Source organism: Ips typographus, linkage group LG1 (assembly GCF_016097725.1).
Source record: "Ips typographus isolate SLU linkage group LG1, UJ_Ityp_2.0, whole genome shotgun sequence".
Lineage (NCBI taxonomy): Eukaryota > Metazoa > Arthropoda > Insecta > Coleoptera > Curculionidae > Ips > Ips typographus.
Genome location: NC_138422.1, coordinates 8,162,468 through 8,185,770, shown reverse-complemented (window position 1 = coordinate 8,185,770; position 23,303 = coordinate 8,162,468). Strand labels below are relative to the sequence as shown.

Below are 23,303 nucleotides of genomic sequence, written 5' to 3'. Positions count from 1 at the left end.
TTTTGCACGTTTTAAAGTATTACATTGTATGTTGGCTTATCAGAGCACACTCTCCTCTACCTTTTTCCACAAGGTTAAAGGTACAAAGATGGAATTTTGAAATATCACGTAAGGTTAAAAAATCTATCTCTTGATGGTCATTTCGAATTTTTAGGAAATGGGTCTTTGGAGCAGTGACATCCACCACCAATTTTTACGTTCTACCAAAATTTCTATAATCAGCAACAAAGTTTTATCCAGCCAGTTTTGATAAATCTGATTTTAAATTATGTAATATTCCAAAATTCCATCTTTGTAGCTTTCACCTTATGTAAAAAGGTAGACCGTTTCGAAACATTTGGAATACCCTGTATAGTTTAACAGGTTACAATGTCATATCTAGTACACACGTTTTGTGAAAAAAAAACAAGTTATTTTTAAACTATTATATCTAAATTATAGTTTTAAATGTAAAACTAACAATGTATACCTCGAGCAATTTAAAAAAACAAATTTTTTTTTTTTTGACACTCATTTTTAACATAATTAGTTGTTGGTTCTTGATTTGGTAAACTGTTTCTAATAGAGATAATAACCAACAAATTTTAAGTTTATTAACTATTTTGTACATTTGTGTTAGTGCTGAGTTAACACGTGGTGACAGCTCTAATCAATGAGTTAAGGCAACAAACCTGTAAGAGCAGTTTTTTCGTAATTTGTGATGTTTTTTAACTAAACTGCTGGATTATTGAAACAGAACAAATTTTTCTAAATAAGTTTTTCTAGATTATCGAACAAGATAATTTCTTTTAAAAATTTAACCTTTTTATAAATCACCCTGTATAGCTTTTTAAGAGATATCTTGCAAACTCATCATCATTTCTTTGGTCAGCTTTTAGTATTAAAGTAAGTATTTCTAACGAATTTTGCGCAGTTGCCAATTTCTGTAGTTTTTGATTGATCTATTGCATGTGACGTAGATGACACCAATCAGAAACACATATTACTTTTATTAAGTTTGTAACTGGATGTATTAAATTGTCTTCTTGGTTAGAATTTGGACATGGACATTCATTTTCACGATTTACTTTTCGGATTGGCGTGCAGTTGAAAAATCGTGACGCTCATAAAAAGCTCGTTAAATAGTATTCCTTTATTAAATTTACTATCCATTGTAAACTCCATAAAGTGCATATAATAAGTAAAAGCCTGCTAATTACCTAAGTACGTGCACTACCAAACGTAAATACAACATGACAAAAGAAAATTTGCTTTATCAATTCAAAAAAAGTTGAACAACAATTTAATAGGTAGCGCACTCGTCTATTAGCAACAAAGTAGATTAGAAACTGGTAGTTTTTCAAATCAAGTGTTAGCGGTTGCAATACACTTAATAATGAGTGGGTTTATCGATAAATTGCAACTATGTAATGTCATATGACAAGTTTTATCATTTGAAGTTTGTATTAAAGTTAAGTATTTGAGTAGTTTTTTTTTTCTTTAAAGCAAATTTTCTTCTAGTAACTCTTTTTCAAAAATGATAATAAAAATACAATTTCTATAGTAAACCATTAGAGAGTTATTATAAAATGCAGATCTAAACGTTTAAAGCTTTTATCTGTTACAATAATTAATATAATAATATTCAATAACGGGAAAACATTAATAGTACCTAATAAATAAAAATAAAGGAATAATGTAAAATGTGTTAAATCGTAGAAAAGTATGCTGAAAAGCATCAAATTGTGATTAGACACGTGTTGTGAATCACCAACTAGTAAAATTATTATTAAAATTGGAATTGTTCATTGGCAATCATTCAATACGGTCAGGTGACTATTAGAATTTTTTACCATAAACAACGCAGTTTAGTAGTCAAACTTTAATCAGGCAAATATGAAACCAAAAATACAATTATTTGTCAGTAAAAAATAACAAAACATTGTGATTGTTGTGAGTGATTTTTTAAGAAGAAAATTTTTTAGTTTAAAATTAAAAAGTTGAGAAAACGTCAGGAAAATTTGAATAAACATCATACTGGAACCTAAAATTAGTGGTGAACAAAAGGTGCCGATAATTACAACCAAAATCTATCAGGATTAAAACTTACGTGGCAAGTTGAAAAATGTGTACCGGGTGTTAACTTAATGATGAAACAAAGAGTAATTAGTGTGACCAAGAGAAGAAGCTAAAAATAATTTTGAAATTCTGATGTTGGATGGTATAGGTCAATTTTACGGTAAATGTGATATTACTCAAATGATGCAATAAAATGATATCCTAACAATATCATAAATATTAAATAAACGTAAATAAATAAAAACTTGCCTTTGGAAAGACAAGATTACAATACAGCCTGGATATCTGCTCCAAATCACTAAAGATGTTTAGACGTTCCTCAAGCAAATTTCCATACTACTTACCAGCTTACTAATTAAGCAAATTGAATTTGAATTAACTAAAAGTGTGATAATAAAACATCAACAAATCTCCTATGCATTGTTTAAGAATTAAAACTTTCAAAGGTAGTGGAACGACAATAATAATATCGTTTTCGATTGGTGTGATGTAAAGTCCAGTACATACATTAGCAAAATATCTCAATACCATTAGATAGAGAATGATATGAAGACGAAGAGTAGTAAAAAATCAACAAAAAGGCCAAATATTACTAATAGAGTCAAAGTTGCTTAAATAAAAAATCTTCTATGCCATTGCGTTAGTTTTAAGACCTGGATCTGATGAGTAAGTAGCATTATTGTCTTTCTTCACCACTTTACCAGCATTGACTCTTTTGAGTCGATTATTGCCTTTCATTCGTCAGATTTGAGTGTTGATGATGGCCTGGTAAACCGAAATCGGTTCCCAAAGGATCATAATAACGTGAAGTAGAACTTGGGATTTTTGTTCGCTGGATTTTGTTAAGCTGATCTGCTTAAGCAGTTCTGGAGATTGAAACATTGTGAAACAGGGGTAACAAGCAGGCTTAAATCCGACTTTATCAGATTGTAAAGCCATTATTTAATTGTCCTGATCTACGCTCAGAGAATTCATTACATGTACCATCCAAAACCACTCAGCTAAACGATTTGTTCCATGTTCCGTTCCACAGAACAAACTACAGCGCAAATTCTTTTATTTTAACAGTTCTGGCAAACAGAAAACTTGGAAGAACTGAATTATTCTTTAGTGCAATTTAGGGGACAAATTAGGAATCTACAGAAAACACATTCTGGTTCGTACGTTTCATTGATTTCATCAAGTACTTTCTTTGTTCACAGTTTAGTTCTTTGTCATTGTTATTAGGTTGTTATGGACAGTACACATTATGTTCTTTCTTGTTAAATCATCACTTTTCAGCAGCTGATTTCTAATTATTTAAAAATTCCAATTTAATGAAAATAGTGAAAGTAAATTTAAATTTCTAAAAAAAGAATTAAAACGTGTAATGGCAGGTAATAGGATTAGCACGTAGCATAGCGTACATCAATTATTCTTAGCTGAATAACAAGAAGACATTACCATCACACTCATGTATAATCAAAAGGTAATAACTGAAAAGAGTGTCTTAATTTGGAATGAAGATTTCTTCACTGTAAATACAGTTTATTATTCTGGGTTAACTGTTTTATAAAATATGATAATGAAAAGCAGATGCCACTATATAAGTCGATCCCCGGAAGGTTGACTCTCTTTTGACCGTGGGAACGTGCGATAGCACGCGTTCAAAGCACTCTAACAGCCTACTGAATAATAATGTAGTTGACCCCGGTGCCATGTAGCGGGTTATTGAACATGCCGACGTGGTGCAATTGAGGTTTTAACTATCCTATCCTCGAGGAATTTGCCGCACAAAGACAAATGATGTAGGTTATTCATCATCGCTTATTAGAAGTGAAGGCAGGGTTGGAGTTATTAAAGTTTAATTAACCTTGTTTCTTGATGTTTGATTCATGATTTTTTTACTTTATATTTAAGAAGAGCAACCAAAAAAATAATACAGAAAGGCAGGAAGACAAAACGGTCGAAAGCCCTTTTCATGTTATGAAGTAAATATGAGATATAGAGGATATCCCTGAATTGGTGTCACACACAGTAAGGAGAGATAGTATATCCAAAAATATGAGAAAAAGTGTCTATAAACCTAAACTTTTAAATGCTCTTTTTTTCAAGATACAGAGTGTTAAGTTGAAAAAAAATATATCTTTTTTGGTAAATATCTTCGGGACCGCCTGTCATCTCCAGTTCAGCTGTATAAGTTTGATTTGTTTTGATTCTTCTTCTTCTTCTGCTGCCTGTCCATTAATGGATGTTTGCGATCACATTTGTCCACTCTTTCCTATTTCGTATGGTATGCATTAGTTCTTGAATTGTCCTCAGTCCTGTCCACTGCCTAACGTTGCAGAGCCATGACATCTTTTTCCTGCCGACAAATATCAATTGCAGGAATTGGTATCTCTCGTTGCGTATTACGTGGCCCAGGTATGCTGTTTTTTGACGTTTAATGGGGTCTAACAGTTCGCGGTCTTTATTGATTATTCTCAAGACCTTATCGTTGGTTCTTCTTGCAGTCTATGGAATCCTCAGTACACGCCTATAGACCCACAACTCGAATGCTTCCAGCTTGTTCATAGTGCTCTTTGTAGAGAAACTGGTTCAAGTCAGAAATGTCACTGACAGCAATGTATTATATATGGCAAAGTTCAGCTACCAATCGCAGTTTAACTGAACCATTTAAACTGTGATTGTACAACTGGGCCTAAGTGTTCTCGCTAGTGCGCATTTGAGTGTTTTGTATTTGCAACAGGGGTAAATCTTATGGAAATGTTCTCTTTCAGGTTATATGCTGCAGAACAATGCTTTTTTCGACCTTCTAAAGGTACTGGTTTTGTTGAATAACACAAAGTCGTCTCCAGAGTATTTGGTCTTTTAAACCATAAAATGCCCTACATGTTTCGAGCGCAGTAGCAGCTCATCTTCAGGGGCTAGAAGAAAAATTGTTAAGAGATGTTACATTACATTTCAAAAAGAAGCATACCTTGTAAAGTGGACTTATCAGGTAGCTGTCATTCCATAGATTGAAACTTAATCCCACTTAACTACTCTCCAACTACTAACGCTCGAAACATGTAGGGCATTTTATGGTTTAAAAATCCAATTAAACTTTCTGTGGACACGACTTTATGTTATTCAACAAACCCAGTTTACTTCAACTACTACTACTTTACTCATCTAAAGATTGCTTCATTTGAGCGAGATTCAGGAGTCTTATTCTCTTCGTGCTTTCTAAAGGGTCCTTAGTGCTAAAATATCTAACGTTTCATACTCCTAGCAAAGGGCTGGAACGCCAGTAACCTCTGTACTCCAGCGATGGGGACTGATTTGCCTGTGAATTTGTGATTTATACTGCCCGCAAAGTGATCAATTTGAATCTAATCAAGAAACGTAAAGTTTCGTAAAAACGTCCTCAAGTTTGATTTTTGGTTGAGTATCGATAGTTGATAGTTATGTACCGTGAGTGGGCATATTGTGACCTTATCTGCAGCAATTTTGGTAACCAGTTGCGAAAAGTTGGATTTTGTGTAACGATGTAACGAATAAGTTTTTGTTCAAAAATTCAGGACATTAGTGAATGACGTTACTAAATAACCCTTTATTTATTAGCCCTTATTAAATGGAGGAGACGTTCAGGGAATGTCTCTAGGTAAGGCTAGATCCTGTGTGACAATATGGTGTTATAGTTATTATTTATGTAAGGGGATTAACAAGCCTTTAGTTAATAAAGGATTAAAGAACGTTAATCCCTGAATTTAGTTCAACCTTTTATCCACGACCACTGCTAAACCCATTCAAAAATGATATTGAGCTAAAAGTAGAAAGATTTGAAATGGTATATAACAAACATTGGTATATTCGTCAAGACGCCACCCAAACTGTTTGGAAAGTTGAGAATCTGTTTAGTCCTGCTGAAATCTAACGACTAAGTTCGAAAAACAACCTTATGTCTGCTACCAGAAGAAAGCAAAAGTGTATACCAGAAGGAATTGATAGACATCGACAATTTTAAAAAAGGTACCTATAGGAAAGGGAGCAATTACAAAAGAGGTGCTATTATCCTAGATTTTGAATGTGGAGAAACGGTTTGCTGCTTCTTCTGCTAAAGTGTGGTAACCTTAGATACTTTATATTTAAATTCAAAATATTATAAAGCAAAGAAAACGAAGTGAAAAAATTTGGATAAAAGCACCGTACAAAGGATATGTAAAGGTTTAGTCCTTATAATAAATTAATAATAAACTTTATTTGTCAACAAAATAATACACAAATGGAGCCTGTACAACACCTTTACAAATAATCTTAGGATATAAACTATGATCTAATAAAGTTCAGTTTATTTTTTTTTGTTTTGTTTTTGTTAACAACATTTTAAGAACTCTTCTAAGGCCATTCTCTATAAAACTAACTAACCTATTATCCAGTTTCGGCCACTTGGCAACACTTACTTGTCATCTAAGCTTCATAAGGGGTAATTCACAAAGGGCAACAGAAACAAAAAAAAAACAATGAAGATGTGGAAGAATGTAACTAACTACGTGACTTGAAACTAAAGTTGCTGACGTACATAGTCGGTCTGTCACGAGATCCGCCCACTACTAAAACGCAAAGAAATTAATCTGTTTCGTTTCGAATTAGTACCATAACTTATCAAACTGTCATAATTGAAATTGCTTTGGCTTCGTAATCGTGACCCCGCAGATATCTGAAACTCAAGCCAGCACGTTTCCTTTTATATCGTGGGAACGTGGCTTAGCACGCGTTCTAAACTCGTTTTTTTCTTCCAACCGCACACTGAATAGGAAATAACGTGAAATAATAATTTATTTCTACGGTGTTTCAAACATTTGAACCTTTCTTGGGAAATAAAACAATGGCGATTGTTTAGAAGAAGTGCCGAGGGATCTTGAGTGTAATGTCTTTTATGGTATCTTCTAAGAATATTGTTCCTGCTAAAACTTATATTCCCAAGATGATAAATTTACTATATACAGGATGGTAGAAAATTCCTTTCTTTCATAATTATGATATCCACTGAGCAAACTTTGTTTGATAGTGTGATCCTCTACAGCTTTGATAAGTTTTTTTTATTATCCCATCAGATTTTCAACAACCAGTTCAGAGAGACCCCAATATTGGCTAAGTTGAGTTTAAGGACATTTAGACTTAGGTTAGATAAGTTTAGTTTAGACTGTGTTATTTTGCACCTGATCTGTCACATTCAAACCTTAACTTAGCTTAAGTTACACTTAAAATCGACTTGGAAGTGTTGGGGAAACAAGCATAATACAAATATACATAATTAGTTGAAGACATGCTTAAATTCTGTAAATACTTAAACAATGTCAGGAACTTTTAAAGACGTGTCAATTATTAAAATCTTGATTATAGAAAAAAGCTAATTTGGTCTGACATCCTTTTTTAAAGCAGACTCTTTTGCACGATTCTAAAAATGTTTATTTAAGATTTAATCTCAAAACAGTATACATTTTATAATCTGATCATTCAGAAGTAGAACATGATGAAAATGACTTCAAAAAAATTTCTATTTGGAATAAAAAATATGTGTAACTTTTAATCATTTTCAGATAAATTGATAAACCAATTTAGAAAAAAACTAAAAAGTGGCTGATAATTAAGAATTATATGGAAAAAGACAAATGTCAATATAGTTGAAACTAATATAAAAACAGGGATATTAGCTAACATTGGTTAAGTTGAGTTTAAAGACAGCTTAGATAAGTTGAGTTTAGCTTGTGTTATCTTGCACCTAATGTCTCACATGCAAACCTCAACTCAGCTGAAGTTGTACTTAAAATCGACTTGGAAGTGTTGGGAAAACAGAAAATAAAACACTAGGATTTCTCATAAGTGTAACGAATAAGTCCACATGTGCAGCATTTAAGTAAATCACAACACTGCTCGTAGAATGAGATTGGTTAGGAGAAAACAGCAAGCTGAAAGCTGCTTGCAGGCTGTCAGGATATGCTGTAGCTCTATGCTCCATTACTTATGGTCCACACTGTATAAATTGTCATATTGACAGTAAATTTTGTAAATTAGCTTGTGGCGATTTTGCTTTTACAGATACGGAACAGACTGTTAATACAAAAGTTGTAGGGCTTTTGCTAAATGATCAGAAAATGTTATTGAATGAAATATAACATCATAGCAAAAATAAAAAAATTCAAAGTTTAAAGATAAATTTTTAATTGAATACTTTGTATATTTTCTGATTAATGGATAGATCTTTTTCTTCTGTTTCCAAAAATTATTTTATTTAAAAAATTAGTTTTGAATGATTTTTGTGTTTAACGATAAAGTCCCTAATTTTGACAAATCCTGTATAATGTAAAACCAATTTTCTTATTCAAAACTGTCGTACACTACTCCTTTATGCTACCTTTAAAATTTGCATTTTCTACTATTCCCAGTGTAGTAATGAAGATGACTTAAAACATCATAACAATCCTCCGTTGTTGTTACATTATTGCCACTTGTCTGTGTAATATCATAGCGATGTTACTTAATTAAAAATGATCCTGCTAATTAATCTGTTTTACCCATATATCTTAAAGTAATATTACATTAGTCATTTTACTGCTTTTTAATAAAATCAGCAGGATTGATGGATACTTAAGGATAATTTTAGGGCTTTTCAGGTATTTGGACCTGTCGAAATTATAATGAATGATTTTTTTTATATGGCAAACTACTGTAAAGTTATGTCATTACTGCAAATTAGCACATAAATCATTTATGTTATTTTCTTAAAACTGAGAAAGTAGCTTTAAAGAAACAAAACAATATATTTATCTCCTAATCGGCTGTCTAAATATTTAACAAAAACAAAATCCATTAAAACCTGTTTTTACGACATTTCAGGATTAGTATTAGTTACGCGTAAATACTGATGTATTTACAAAAAAAAAGTTACGTCAATTATGACATTTGCCTCACTGATTTGCTTGAGAGCAGTGAGAAATAAATTTTTGTTTACATACACTAATTTGCAAAAATTGTCCTTACGCTGATTTTTTAAATTCATTTAATTTCCCAAACTTATAAGAGAAAATGTTTTTTCAAACAAACTTAATTTTTCTAATTTTGGCATATAAAGTGACACTTTTCAAAACTGATTACTGACTTTTCGTAACTAGTTACGAAAAGTATCACTTTATGTAACTAGTTATGAAAAGTTCATTTCATCACTCCCTGTTTTTATGCATTTCCGTAGAAACATATGGGCGACATCCATCATAACATGTCGTTGTCACAGTTTATACAAGGTGCTATGAAAGTGAATATTTGTGTTAAATCACTTTAAAAGATGGTTTTCACAGCTTTTTGGTCAAAATTAGAAAAAATCATGTATTCAACACGTTTCGAAAATGTCTTATTGTGTAACTCATTCAAATTGTAGGACCTCGCTGCGCTCGCCCTACAAACATTCATTCGTTACACAAAATCGAACTTTTCGTAACTGGTTACATAAATAGCTATTAATGTGCTTATTTCTTTTTGTTACCACCCTGTATAGTAATCGATAATTTTGTAAGTGTGGGTAAACCAAATTTCAACAAGCCAACTTGTCCCAATTTTACTCTTTAAACAGTGCTTATATCAACATTAAAAGATCTTGAATGACGTAGGCACGTAAGGCACGTTTATGAGTACGTATTCTTCGAATTGTAGTGATAAACATAAACTTAGAAATGACAAAAAGAATATTCTTGGTGATAGGTCGATCGATTTTACTCTTCACAAACAATTAGGTATTTAACTAACAATGTGTCAAGTGTCTATGTTCTTTAAAATTCTTTAAAATAAAGAGCAAATTTTGACACTTTTTTTCCTCAAATAATAACGAGCTGTTTTATAAATAATTTTTTTGATACTCTTTGGAATTAAGTTTTAATTGGTGTCAGATTTTCCTAGGTTTCAATTTCATTTATATAGCCGAAATTCGATTTCGTCATGCGGAATTCCACATCATAGCAAACTATTGCAATGCAATAATGAACCTGAGAAATTTTTGGTACGCTTCCACGCAAGATTAATCAAGGCTGACCAGTTTGGTCGAAACTACTCGTCCGAAGTCTCGCACAAAAATTACACTAAAACCAATTGTTTTTCTTTTTGCCGTCCGCCAATAAAAACTGATTAATTTACCGCAAACATCTTTACTGTTCTCTCATTTGATCAGCTTTGTACTTTGTAACGTGTAGTAAACCACGTTCCCATTGAAAGAAATGTTTTTATTTGATGCCTGATTCCCTTGAGGATTGTACGCTTTAATTGTACTTGAGAAGAATGTTTAAATTTGTAAAACGACAACTTTATTTCGGTTATCGTTTATAGTAAACGGTATTCTGAATGAGAGCACAGATACCACTGTAAAAGTGCAGAAAGTTGCACTTTTTCTTATACTTATGATGCAGAAGTGTTTATAAGAACAGGTAGGATAGGAATAGAACTAGAAATATTCTATCAAAACCAGTCCAGAATAAAATGACATTTTTAACCGGTATACGGTTGCCAAATAACTAAGAATACCCAGTAAAACCATAAAAATAATACCTTTTTTTTACCTTTGATAGAGGTAACAGTTCTGAAACTTTACATTATAAAAAACAAGAAGATTACTTTGTTGTTTGTTGTATTGTTATGCAGTGAATCTTTGTTGATTCAAATAATGTGACAAAATAGTGTATTATTCAACGAGCATTTGTAATGATATCTATTACTCACGAAAATAAAGTTTGCGACTGGAGTAAAGGCGAGTGTCGTAAATCATCAAGTGAGTAACAGCCATTACATGGAGTAACGTGAATAATACTTTTTCTACGACTGTAGTAACAAATATCTTCTGCTGTCAACGTGACAATCGCCGTCACCTGTTATTGTTCGGTTTGGTACTGGACAATTTGACAGCTATAGAAAAAATTTAAGTAAATTGAGTCACACTGATTTTGATACTTTTTAAACATGTTTTGTTGTTTTGTATTTACAAGGAATCGAATTTGACTGTTTGCAGGTTTAGGACAGAACTATAACTGACGGCCAAATGTCATAACTGTCAAAATTCCACTCATAAAGCTATAAAATACGTTTGGTACTGTTTATACTGATTTTACTGGATTTTAAGACTGTTTTGTAGTTCTACAGCTTTATAGAGAAGATTTTGACGATTGTCATACTAATATAAACCCACAGCCAAATGTTATAAATGCCAAAAATGTACCGATGATGCATTCAACCAAAAGTCTAACTGATTTTGTTACTTTTCAAGTATATTTCGTTGTTTTGTACCTTCAATTGAATTTGACAGTTTTCAGGTTTAGTATAGAGCTGAAACCGACGGCCAAATGTCATAACTGTCAAAATTTTACTCATAAAGCTATAAAATATTTCTTAAAATACGTTTGGTACTGTTTATACTGATTTCACTGTATTTTAAGAGTGTTTTGTGGCTTTACAGCTTTATGGAGAGGCTTTTGACGGTTGTCATATTTAAAAATAGACTAATATTAAGTCAAAAATAGACAACCAAATGTTACATGTGCTAAAAATGTTATGTTGTTACTTTTTCAATGTGTTTAGTAGTTTTGTGCTTTGTGTAGGTAATGGGTGTTATTTTCTGTTCAAAACTAGTCAGTAATTAGCATATTTTTTAACAGTCATAGAAAACAGTTTTTTTGAATGTTGCCATCCATTGAATAAACTTGACCTAAATTGTCCTAATTTAAGTAGGTTTTGTGTTAAATATCATCAAAATCTTGGATTGGCTTTTTTTGAGCACCCCTTACCAATCTACAACTTCGTCTTGACAAAAACACAAATGGCACAAAATGTGAGTTTGTGATTTCCCTGAGCTTAGGACAATTTTCCGAGAACTCCCAATCCCCGTTTTCGATTATTTTGAACACAAAGATCTTGGGATAACACTTTTTGTTGATGGAACCAAACACGACCCAAATTGTGTTATGTAGTGGTAATCACGTAAAAACTGTTTAAATCAGTAAATCAAAAAATTGAGAATTTTTGGTTTAAGAAATCCAAAAGTAAGAAGTGACAAAAATGGGTTTTAAATATATCGAATAAAAATTACTTTGATTTGAAATAATCAAATACAAAACTACTGATATTGCTTACTAGTGCGTGTGTATATTATGCCAAAATCTAGGTACGTTAGCATTCTGGAACACGTTCAAAAGCAATAAACGCGTCAACCATACCTGGAACCCATTTAGATCCTTCACAAGTATGGAAACGTAGTGGTTTGTCTACAAACACGATTCATTGTTTTTAAATAGTCAACACGTGCTTCACGACACATGAAAGAGCACGTTCCCACGGTCAAAAGGAAATGGCTCGAGTATTTCGAATCGGGCCGCCAAACGCCGGTTTTGTTTCAGCATAATTATCGCTCATTTAAATAAGACATATCGCAAAAACCAATTTTCCAGTTTAAGTTGTGGGTTTTTCCATCGCATCCTGCTTTAAAGTGGTAGATTTAAATCCGCAACGCGAACGGAATGTCTTGAAAAACTGTGGGAGAAAAAGGTTTTTCTCGACAGGTTGTGGGACGTAATAGAAGACACGATATCCGATCTAATTGACGAAAAAAGTTGTCTGATGTGATTTAGATTAGGTTCTTTTTATGATGGGTAAACGTGTCTCTAGATGACCCTTTAACGATAAACATCATTGATTTAATAGTATTACATCTAAATTAAGGTGAAAAAGATGAAATTAATAACCACTTAAAGGTAATTTTCATTATGAAAATTGCTTAAAGCAAAAAAATGTAACATATCTATGACCAGAATAATTTTCTTGACTTTCAAATTTGAGTCCCATTTACCAGTATATCAATCGTTCAAAAGCCGTTTTTACTAATAGATGTAAACAACCATTGCTAAATTAACGGTAATCAACCAATCTAGTTAATTAGCGTTGTACGTTCCTATCTAGCAATTAAAGACCTCCATTATTGAAGCTGAGTTATTATTATTCTTGTAGATTACACACTTACTAAACACGAGTTTAAATGGAGCTTTAAATAAATGTGAATTTACTATTGTATTAGACAAAGGCACCTTTGTAACTCAAATTAAAATATATGTGCAAGCAGAATACTGTCGAGGGCAATATTTTACTATTTATTTGTTTACTGAAACTCTAGCGCCAATCTTATTCTTAAACTTCACATACCATCTTAAACAACTTACAGATCTGGAGGTAATAACTACATGCGGTAACAAATAAGTTTAAGATGAAAAACGCGTAGGACAAATTGATACAATTTTGTTCAAACATTTCAAAACTCTAATAGAAAATAATTATGTTTAAAAAGATCGAATTAGACAATATAAGTGTCAGGGTGGCGCAAAAAGATGGGAACTGTTGGATGTGATGTTGGCAGCGCTGCGAGGTGCACAGACACGCGAGGAGCAGGGCAAGTTGTACAGCAGCACTGGAGATTTAGTAATAAAATGGCTACGTTAACTGGGCACAACAAAATCCTGCTGTTCTTCATCAACGTCCTCTGCACAGCCCTAAACTGTATGGTGTCCACTTTCTGCTCGAGGGGTAATAGGGCCATGTTTTTTTGAAGATGATCAGAGAAACACAGTGACAGTTATGTTATCATGCTTGAGACATTTCTGGTTGCAAAAATTCACAGTGTACATGGCATTGACATGGAAAACACTTGGTTTCAGCAAGACGGTGCAACTGCACATACCGCAACAGTATCAATGGCAGCGGTCAGGCGCCTGTTTGGAAATCACGTCATTTCCAGGAACGGTGATGTTGTTTGGCCGCTTCGTTCCCCCGATTTACCAGTATGCGATTTTTATTTATGGGGTTACTTAAAGAATGTAGTTTACAATACACATCCCAAAACCCTACCCTTTTTAAAAACAAGAATTACAGAGGAGATCGAAGCAATAACGCCTGACACTTTGCACCAGGTCATGCACAATTTTCAAAACCGACTTGCTGAATGCATCCGGCAAAACAGACATTTCCAATGTTGTAGTGTACATTTAGCACCTTAAATAAGTTTTTCAAAAACTTTTTCCTTTTTTTTTTCTTTCTTCAAAAGTTTTGCGCCACTCTGTACAAATAATAACTGGAGAAATGCTAAACTACCTACGTTTGGCCGTGCTGATTTCCAGCCGATAGATGAGTGAAACGATCTCAGATCCGCAGTTTTCCAAAAATATGCTTAAAAGTATTGTCAAGGCTCACGAAGTCAAGCATTTAGGACAAATCTAATGACATAATAAAAGAGAATTTGAAAACGTAATATTTTCCGCATATCTGGAACACGAAATTCAACTAGGAAGAGATAATCAGACCTGCAAACTCAGAAGAACAATTAGATTTATTTCTGATGCCTTTGACAGGCATGTGTTAAAGTCAGATGTACCAATATAATCCAAAGAACAAGCGTTTGTCTAGTGTATTATCCCAGTTTTAACATATGGTTGGAAAACACTAACGTTAACCTATAAAACTGTAATAAGTGTGTAAAGAGGTTCATGTTAATAGGAAGATTGTGCGATGAAGAACTACGTAGAAGAATAGAGTAGTAGTTACGAAGGCAATAGAACGAATCACGCACTTAAAAGCGATTAAAAGAAGTATCTTCGAATTGAATTCAAGATTCAGATCAAACAAAATTGGGCAATTGTTGCAGCAAATCACTATGTCAAAATTGTTGTTTTGTTTATCACACCAAATACATGTTTCCAAACTTTAAAAATCGTCCTTGACTTTTATGGCATTCTTGGTTCGGGGCACCAAGTGCTACGGATAGTAGGGAGCACTTGCCAACGTTTAACTGCATTCCGCGTCTTCCGAAGAAACCATCCATCATTGCCAGATCGAGCGGAATGTATTTGTCCTGATCCTCGAAGATCACTAAGTCATCCGCAAAGGCGACTGCTGGGCATTTAACTGAACCCTCATTGTCTAGTGAACCACCTCTGCCTAGACTGTCCAACAAACATAAAGCCTCGTCTACCACCATGTTAAACAGGAGCGCACTCAGCGGGTTCAACATGGCATTAGCCATTGTCCCATCAATTTCTACAAAGCCTCTCTGGTTTATAGAAGGAAATTCAGTAGATGCAGCAATGTAGACTAATGAAGCCACATATACCCAACAGATTTGTTCGATTTATCTAAAGAACCTTTATGATAACAAAAGATCTGACAAAAAAAAAAGATTCTGGAGTTAAAGCAAAAAGTGCCTCTTGACGGATTGTCGGAAGTTGACTGGTAAATCCTCAAACAAGAAGACGAGATAAACGGGATTCATTGTAGACTGTCCGATTTGCTTCCTCGATCTGAATATGTTTCACGAGAGAAACGTAGTGAATTACAACAATTTCTACCTTCTGTTAGCCAAATGGTAAGGTTACAAATGGACAGCCCGGTGCTCAAATGGCAAAGCAATTGCAGCATTGAAGAATCAGCGAAATCCTAACCAATACATAAAGCGCTATGATCCTGGGTGATGGCCTCCTTGAAGTCCAGATATGACACCACTGGATGTTTAGACTGTATACTTGAAAAAATTAAAACGTTTCAGAATTAGCATACTAAAGCTGGAGAAGTTGGATTTATAGATCGACACAATACAACATAAGCATAACACAAACACAGCATAACCATAGCTTTTTGTCAATGTTGTCAACGAAACAAGATTCCTATTCACCATGAAAATATTCATTGGTTAGACACAAGTACAATACAAAAGTTGAAACTTGGCCAAATCTGCTGTTATGTTGTATAATCTTCTGCTTTGCTTATGGATCTATAAATTGACTTGTGTATCTCAAGTGTTAAGATTTTATGCCATGCTTGTGCTTATGTTGTGTCGATCTACGAGTTCTGAACCGAATGATGTGTTTTTTATGTTCCGTCATCTGTTAATATATAACAACAGAAGAGTTTCTGTGAATGATGGAAGGTCTAGAATGTCTTCCATTGCTATTGTTTCAGCTGTCCTTATTGATTTTATTATGATAGCTTTCTAGTTTGCCTTTGAATATTTACTAATGTTTGTAAATTGACTCTATTATTGAATAATATTTGTTTGTCGTTTATTAGTCTGTGAAACAAACAAAATGCTTTTTGAAATATTAAAAATGATGATACAACTTAGGCATATTAATTTTTAGCCCACTATACTATTTCGCCTTTGTAATTAACAGTTCTATTTGGAAATTATTTAGTCATTCCCACACACCTTGTATAAAAAATTATAGCTTGCAAAAAAGTGTTCTCCGGTGAATTGAACCTCATTAAATTCAGTAGGGTGCGATAAAAAAGAGTCAACAATCGGGGGGTTGTAACGCGTGCTAAACACACGTTCCCACGATCCGACATATACTCTAGGGGTTGGCATATGTTCACATCCCTTCATAAGTATACGCATATGTGTACTGTCATTTATTTAACACAACGTTGAATGAACTCATATTTTTAACCCACATTCTATTTTCGTTCTTGTAACTTTATTTAAACAGCAGACAACAGATGCATGAATGGCTTTATACTTGAAAACGTGGAAAACTCAAGTACCGACCATTTTTCATTCATAAATAGAAAATTGTTTGAGTACAACTCCTTGCAGAAACATAAAGAGTTTGTTCTCTTTTACAGCTTAAGCAAACACCATTCGATCGGCAGTAGCGAGGAATCTGCAAACATTTGCAGTAGCAGGTAGCAGGTATAGACTCTTTCAGGTTGTAAAACATTTGCATAGTAGTTAAAAGTAGATTATCAAGTGCTTTGGCTAAGTAATTATTAATTGACAGATGTTTCAGTATACATAACCTATACGGAAGAGATTTGAATTTTCACCTACTGACTTTCTAGCCTTATTACCTCACAAATTGATATTTACGATGCACAGATGTTGTAGATCTTCCATAAATGTTCTAAAATTAATGCTTCCCAGTATATTTATGGTTTATTCAGTTTTCTAATGTCTAAATTGGGTCGATTTGTAAATGTGACAGTTCTTGAAACACTTTGTCCTCCTACTTTTGGCAAGAAGTAAAGCAACCTTAAAAACAATCCAGTAGACTTAGATCTGGCGATCTAGCTGGCGAGTTATGCGAACCTTAGACCACTGGTTTATAAAGCAGTTCTTTAAAACATGGTTAACAGAATTCAACTTTTTTTGTTATGAACAATATCCAATATTTATTGTTTGTTTTTATAGAAATGATGATGGTGAGATGACCAACGTACGCTTCCAAAAAATTGTTCTGCTACTTTTTAACTAGGTCAAATTTTGCTATGCACACTAAACAGTAGGTTAAACAACATACTATTGTGAGACCTTGTTAATGTAACAATGTCTTTATTTAACAATACATTTAAAGACAGTTTGAACAATATCTTTCTTACCGTGGTGACCTGTTTGTTAATTCAAATTAACAATATCACAACCTGTTAAGGCATTGTTAATAATCAGTCTGTGCCTATCTTCACTCTTTACTCCTAATCTATTATTATCATCCTTGTTTTTCTGTATTTTGTGCTTCTGTTGTTGGAAATTGTATGTTCCGACTTAAATGATTAACAATTACAGATATGTCTTGTTTTAAATACTTGGAGAGAGTCTGTCATACACCCACACACTTCTAATAACTTCCTTGAGCCAATAAGTGTAAAGTTGGTAGGACTCTGTAAACTTTGCAATTTCTGCTCTTTGTATTCTTAAATGTGGAGATGTTCCAGCAACCACATCTAAAGCACATTCCCGCGATAATCGGTATTCACAATTGAGATACATCTTTTAATATTTCTGCAGTCAATGTGAATGGATTTTTCAGTATCTCTCAAAAACCTCCGGCTTACTCGTAATTTGTGGGGAAAATGTATGATGGAAAATAAAATCAAATGTGTACTTCTAATGAATTACTAGATTCCTCATCGTCGATTTCACTGAAAATAAATAACTATCCAAATTTTACAGGAAAATCATCTGAAAAATCAATAGTAACAAGTTGTTATGCGATTTTGGTTGTTATTATAACAATATCTTAGGTGGTCACAATGGTAAGGCCGTTAAACAGCGGATCAGAGCAGTTTAAATGCAGTTAGTGCAAAAAAGTGATACTTTTCACACTATGTCAGCAAACTATTCGAACTACCTATTCCATAAGAACAAAGTAGTATAGGTGATTTTATGGCGTTTCTCCATTTCAAGGTTTTTGTTTTCCTCAATTGGTGATAATGTGCCTGCAACTATTCATAGTGTTGCTATCTGCCAAGTGGAAAGGTATAGGATTCTGAACTTGGTTTCGCCTTGTTAATCATTTTAATGGGTTTGAAGCCGCTCGATTAGGCGGATTAGACCGACAAGTACACACAACATAAAACTAAACAATCGCCATGTTAATTGCCGCGATATTAGGCCCGCATGTGCTGGCTTTCCAACACCGAAGGCATTTCCTTCTGACCGTGGGAACGTGTCTCGGTCCGATGCCAAGCACGCGTTTGTTTACAACTTTTTTCGCTTCAAAACACTTCTTTATGATCGTTTATGTGGGAATGTTCGCTTTCGACATGTGGGCTGGTCGGGTAATTATTTATAAAGCTGCTAGAGGTATTTTCAGTAACGATCTACAATCAGATTGCTTTTTTATTCTTAACGACCTTTTGGTGATTGTTTCAGGGTCTTCAGGTTCAGTTGAAGAAAAAAAATATAGTAGAAACATTACGGTTTCAGTTGAATCCAACAAAATGTGTTTTGCTGGATCAAAACCTGCTATAAAGTTAAAATGTAAAGACAAGAATCAAAATATTGTATGGTTAGAAACATGTAACTGGGATTTCCCTGAGCTATACCATTGACCCAAAAACTGGGTATTTAAAATATTTTTGTTTTTTGAATGGTAACACCGTTTTTTAATTCCATATTTGGATTCTACTAACGATTATAAACACGCTTTAAAAATCTGTTTTTTAAAGTTCCAAAATTACCCTAAATCAGATTAAAATTCCCACCAAACCAAACCACTTACTTATTCATGCTTTTTCAACGTTATGCCAGTTTACTTTGATTTTCCATATATTAAAGTACTTATCTGAGTATTATCCATTTTTTTTGCAATCAATCGTTCTTGTCAGTACTTGAACTGAAAGTTCATGCACCTGCAGCTTGAACTCTATCAGATATCATCTATCATATTTAGATCAGATATCATTTTATGAGAAAATACATTTTATCGAAAGTTTAGCTTGTTGTTATCGTTATGGTATGGTTTTTATTTACTTTATTAATGTATGAGTGTTAGCTAATCAGAACAATTAGCATCAAATATAAGTTACAGATAATTATCAGGAACTATGGGTTTTGATGTTTGGGGTCAAGTGTTCTGATTCTTGAACACTTTAAACGAAAATTATCTTACCATAACACAATCATACACAAGTTATTCTTTGAAAAATACTGAAGTTAATACCTAATTTAGGACAATTTGAAGGAAAAAGTTAACTTTTTCATAAAATATAGGTTTTTTCGAAAAGTGTAAGCACATATGTTAAAGGTCGGGTGTTTAAAAACACTGTAATAAGTTTTCATCAGTCACTCTGTATATACTAGTTTAAGAGATATTTTGCATATACTAACATACCAGAATATCTTCTAGATGAATGACTCTAATATTACTCAAAACTAAACATTTTTAACAAAATATTTTAGCCGAAAAAGTTTAGTCCGCAGTTTATGTTTTATGAAACAATACCAATAGTTAACAAAAACAATAATAATTGTATTATCAAATTTACTGCGTCTTGTGAAATATGTGGATTTTAGGTAACATTAGAATTTAAGAGTAGTGCCATCATAGTCAACTGGACAGATCAGACTTAATACTTTGTTCCCATTTTCAGTACATGATGAAGTATAGAACTGTTTCAAAAACAACTACACAATTTAAAATACAAAAGAAGTGTCACATGAGTCAGTGCTTTATATTGAAGGAAGTCAACTTATCAAGAACACTCGAATTAAATTATTATTGTTATTATAAACGAAGTTAAATCAATTTAACCGTTGATGTCAAGAATTTGTCTCTTGCATTTGAATTGGTGCTCAAAGTTTAATGTTTTGTAACCACCTGCAGTATCCATATTGATTCATAGATGGCACTAGGCACCTGGTTTGCAAAGGTATCAGTAAAAAGTGCGAACAAAATATGTCATTCAGGTCAAAAGTCATTTAAATAATATTTTTTTTACATAAATTATATAAGTCCTATTTGCAAGTTTGATAAGAAGTGTTTAACGTTCATTTGGTTGTTGAAAGGCAGAAGGTATGATTAAAACCAATAGGTAAAGTTAACAAACAATCGTAATTTTTATTATCAAAGGTATTACGAATATTACACATGATGTATCACAGTCGAGCTTGCAATACATTGTTATGTTATTACAATCAGTAGAAAAATCACAGGTACAAACTAAAAATTATGAATATCACATCGTATTGCTATGCTAAATAAATATAAAAAAATCCATTACACCTAATGTTTGCAACAAAATGATAACAATCAAAAATCCATCCAAGTCATCCAAACAAATCTACTTACAAATTATTAAAGCTTTAAACCTTTTTGTTAAAGGATTATCAGAGTCTTACAAACTAAATTGAGCAATTTCAACTTTCTTTCTTTCAATGGAAGGAGACACAAAAAATTTACCAAGGTCGCCACATTTTTTCTCCTTGGATTGCAACTTTTAAAAGTCCAGTGCTTGTGCTACAGTCAATTGGCTGACTTGGTGATGGAGTTTGCCTTGATGATGTTGATGAGGCTGGAGTTAATGGCAAGGCGTATGAAGTGGTTGTTGTCACACTATCTAAGTTTGGTGAACCTGGTGGAGTGTAGGGGTTGGTCACGTTTATCACTAGTGGAGACACTTTATCCATTTCGTTTAGACGATGTCCCAAGTGGGACATTAGTTTGGTACCCAAGTGAACATCTACTCCTGGTGTGGCAGCCAAACACCTGGAAACTTCATTGGCACAGTGAGTGTAACCTGCTCGGAATCTGTCAGCGTCCACAATAGGATTGTAGGTGAGACGTTGTTGTCTGCGTAGTTTGTGAAGGTGTCGCACTGTCAATTCTAGAATGTCAGCCTTTTCCAGTTTGGAGACGTTTTCACCCTCGCTTTGCAGAGCGGTCACCATCAATTCTTTTAATTCGTCCAGACATCGATTGATCCGGGCTCGTCTTTTTCTCTCCAACATCGGCTTCATCACTTTTCTGTATTGATAGGTTCGGGAGATTGGTTGAGGTTCCTCGGTCACTGCAGTAGACATCATTGCGGTGATTAAACGAGTATGCGACTAATAATACAAAACAAAATTGGCGCGCGCTAAGTTGATTGTGAACCGGAGCGGTGGTACCGTCACTCGGAACTAGAGAGAAGTGAACTGCGCGAAAGTCGACAACAGAATGAAGCACAAAGTGGAAGGGGCTGCCATTTTATAGGTCGTTCAGGTGTGTAGTCATGACGATGTGTCGTAGCTTTGGATCGTGGGAAACGCGGGAGCTTGATCTTTCCCACACTTCGGCCACCTGTGGCAGAGTTAGCGCGTGCAGCTGCCCTCGTGCCGTCTCTGTCGCCGGGGCTTCTTTGTCTCGCACACGACCAGGATCACGCAGTTACGTACTGGAATCGACCTTTTTTTCCGTTAAATGGTACCGTGGTGGTACGTTCGGTTAATGAATTATGTCGAGTGGCCACGGCACTTGTGCGGAGGCTGCCAGTAAATACGAGGGATCATCGTATTTGGGGTTGAGAGACATTTGCTTATTAGGCCACTAATTGGCATTGTTCGACTCGCCAAACGTCTGTATATCTTTAGTAACTGGTTTTCCGGTTTTTTGTCGAATTAAAGATAATCTTCATTTCGCTTTTTCGTATTTAATGGTCAAGCTATTAACTGATAACACGAAGGCAGAAAGTGAAATTGGAATATCGATTATTAGTAATTGCTTAAAACCAAATCGTGACAGATACATAACCCAAAATGCAAATAATTTTTAAAGGAGATTATACTTGGCTTATTACTAAAGTGCTTTCTATAAATTCTTTTCGATAGAATATACAAGGTTGTTGGCTGAATTCAATCAAGTTACTAAGAGAATAATGGATAATCAATTTGCAAAGATAAATTAAGCTGGAGAATCGAAAGACATTCAAATCAGAAAAGGAGTCCGTCAAGGATGCATATACTACCAATGTATTTACAAGCGATCTGTGATGACGCCGCTTCATGATGCCACAGAGGGAATAATAAAGATGAATGGAGAACTCATCAATAACATTAGATACGCGGACGACACTACCATTATAGCTAATAGTTTTGAAGATCTTCAGAGTCTATTACAGAAGATGAACGATATATCCGAAAAATTCGGACTAAAACTAAGAGGAATGTGCATTAGCGAACAACGAATGCCAATAGAAAGACTTACACTTAACCAAACAATTGTTCACAGTCAATGGGACATGGCCATGGAAATCAAATCCAGGATTGAGAAGGCAAGATCAAATTTTGTTTGTGTCACTACCACTAAAAACTAGATTGATGAAATGCTACATTCATTCCGTTTTGCTATACGGAGTAAAAGCATGGACCATGACAGAACAACTTATGAAAAAGATATCTCCGACTTTGAAATGTGGATATATCGGCGTGTTCTCCGAATATCCTGGAAAGATCACGTCACCAACGAAGAAGTACTCAGAAGAATCGGCAAACAGTAAGAAGTCACATTCATGGTAAAGAAAAGGAAACTGGAATACTTATACTTCAGGGCAAAGTGAGCAAGAAGAAGAAACTCTTGGATGCAAAACCTAAGGAAATGGTTTGACCTGTCATCTATCCAATTTTTAGACAAGCTGCTAATAAAGTTCGAATTGCCATATTAATTGCCAACGTCCAAAAGGGATAAGGAATTGAAGAAGAAGAAGAGAATAGCCATAAGCTGAACGTGGCAAGCATAGTTGGATTACATGGATATGTCGTATACGTTGTTTACACCTGCAAATTTCCATTGGCGCAAGTGATAAGTCTTTACTGGCTCAATGAATATTAGAAGGCTGCATGCAAATATTCAACTTGCATGCAAGTCGATGTTTACACGTGCAAATTTAATTTATTATACTTGTACAGTTTTTATTGGCGCAATTTGCATGTGTAAACTCATCTTAAAGCAATTTTA

At 33.9% G+C, this 23,303-nt stretch overlaps 2 protein-coding genes across 2 annotated transcripts; one reads left to right on the top strand and one right to left on the bottom strand.

The window, feature by feature from the left end:
* Positions 1–20,404: 20,404 nt before the first annotated feature.
* LOC145728045 (enhancer of split mgamma protein-like) lies at positions 20,405–21,551 on the bottom strand. Its single transcript, XM_081977974.1, has one exon. It carries the CDS (start codon positions 21,392–21,394, stop codon positions 20,768–20,770), a length of 627 nt encoding a protein of 208 aa, XP_081834100.1. The 5' UTR covers positions 21,395–21,551; the 3' UTR covers positions 20,405–20,767.
* A 31-nt stretch (positions 21,552–21,582) lies between these two features.
* Positions 21,583–22,845, top strand: LOC145738819 (uncharacterized). Its single transcript, XM_081993898.1, has 3 exons — positions 21,583–21,784; positions 22,256–22,620; positions 22,663–22,845. The coding sequence occupies exons 1-3, from the start codon at positions 21,583–21,585 to the stop codon at positions 22,843–22,845; spliced, it is 750 nt and encodes a 249-aa protein (XP_081850024.1).
* Positions 22,846–23,303: the final 458 nt, after the last annotated feature.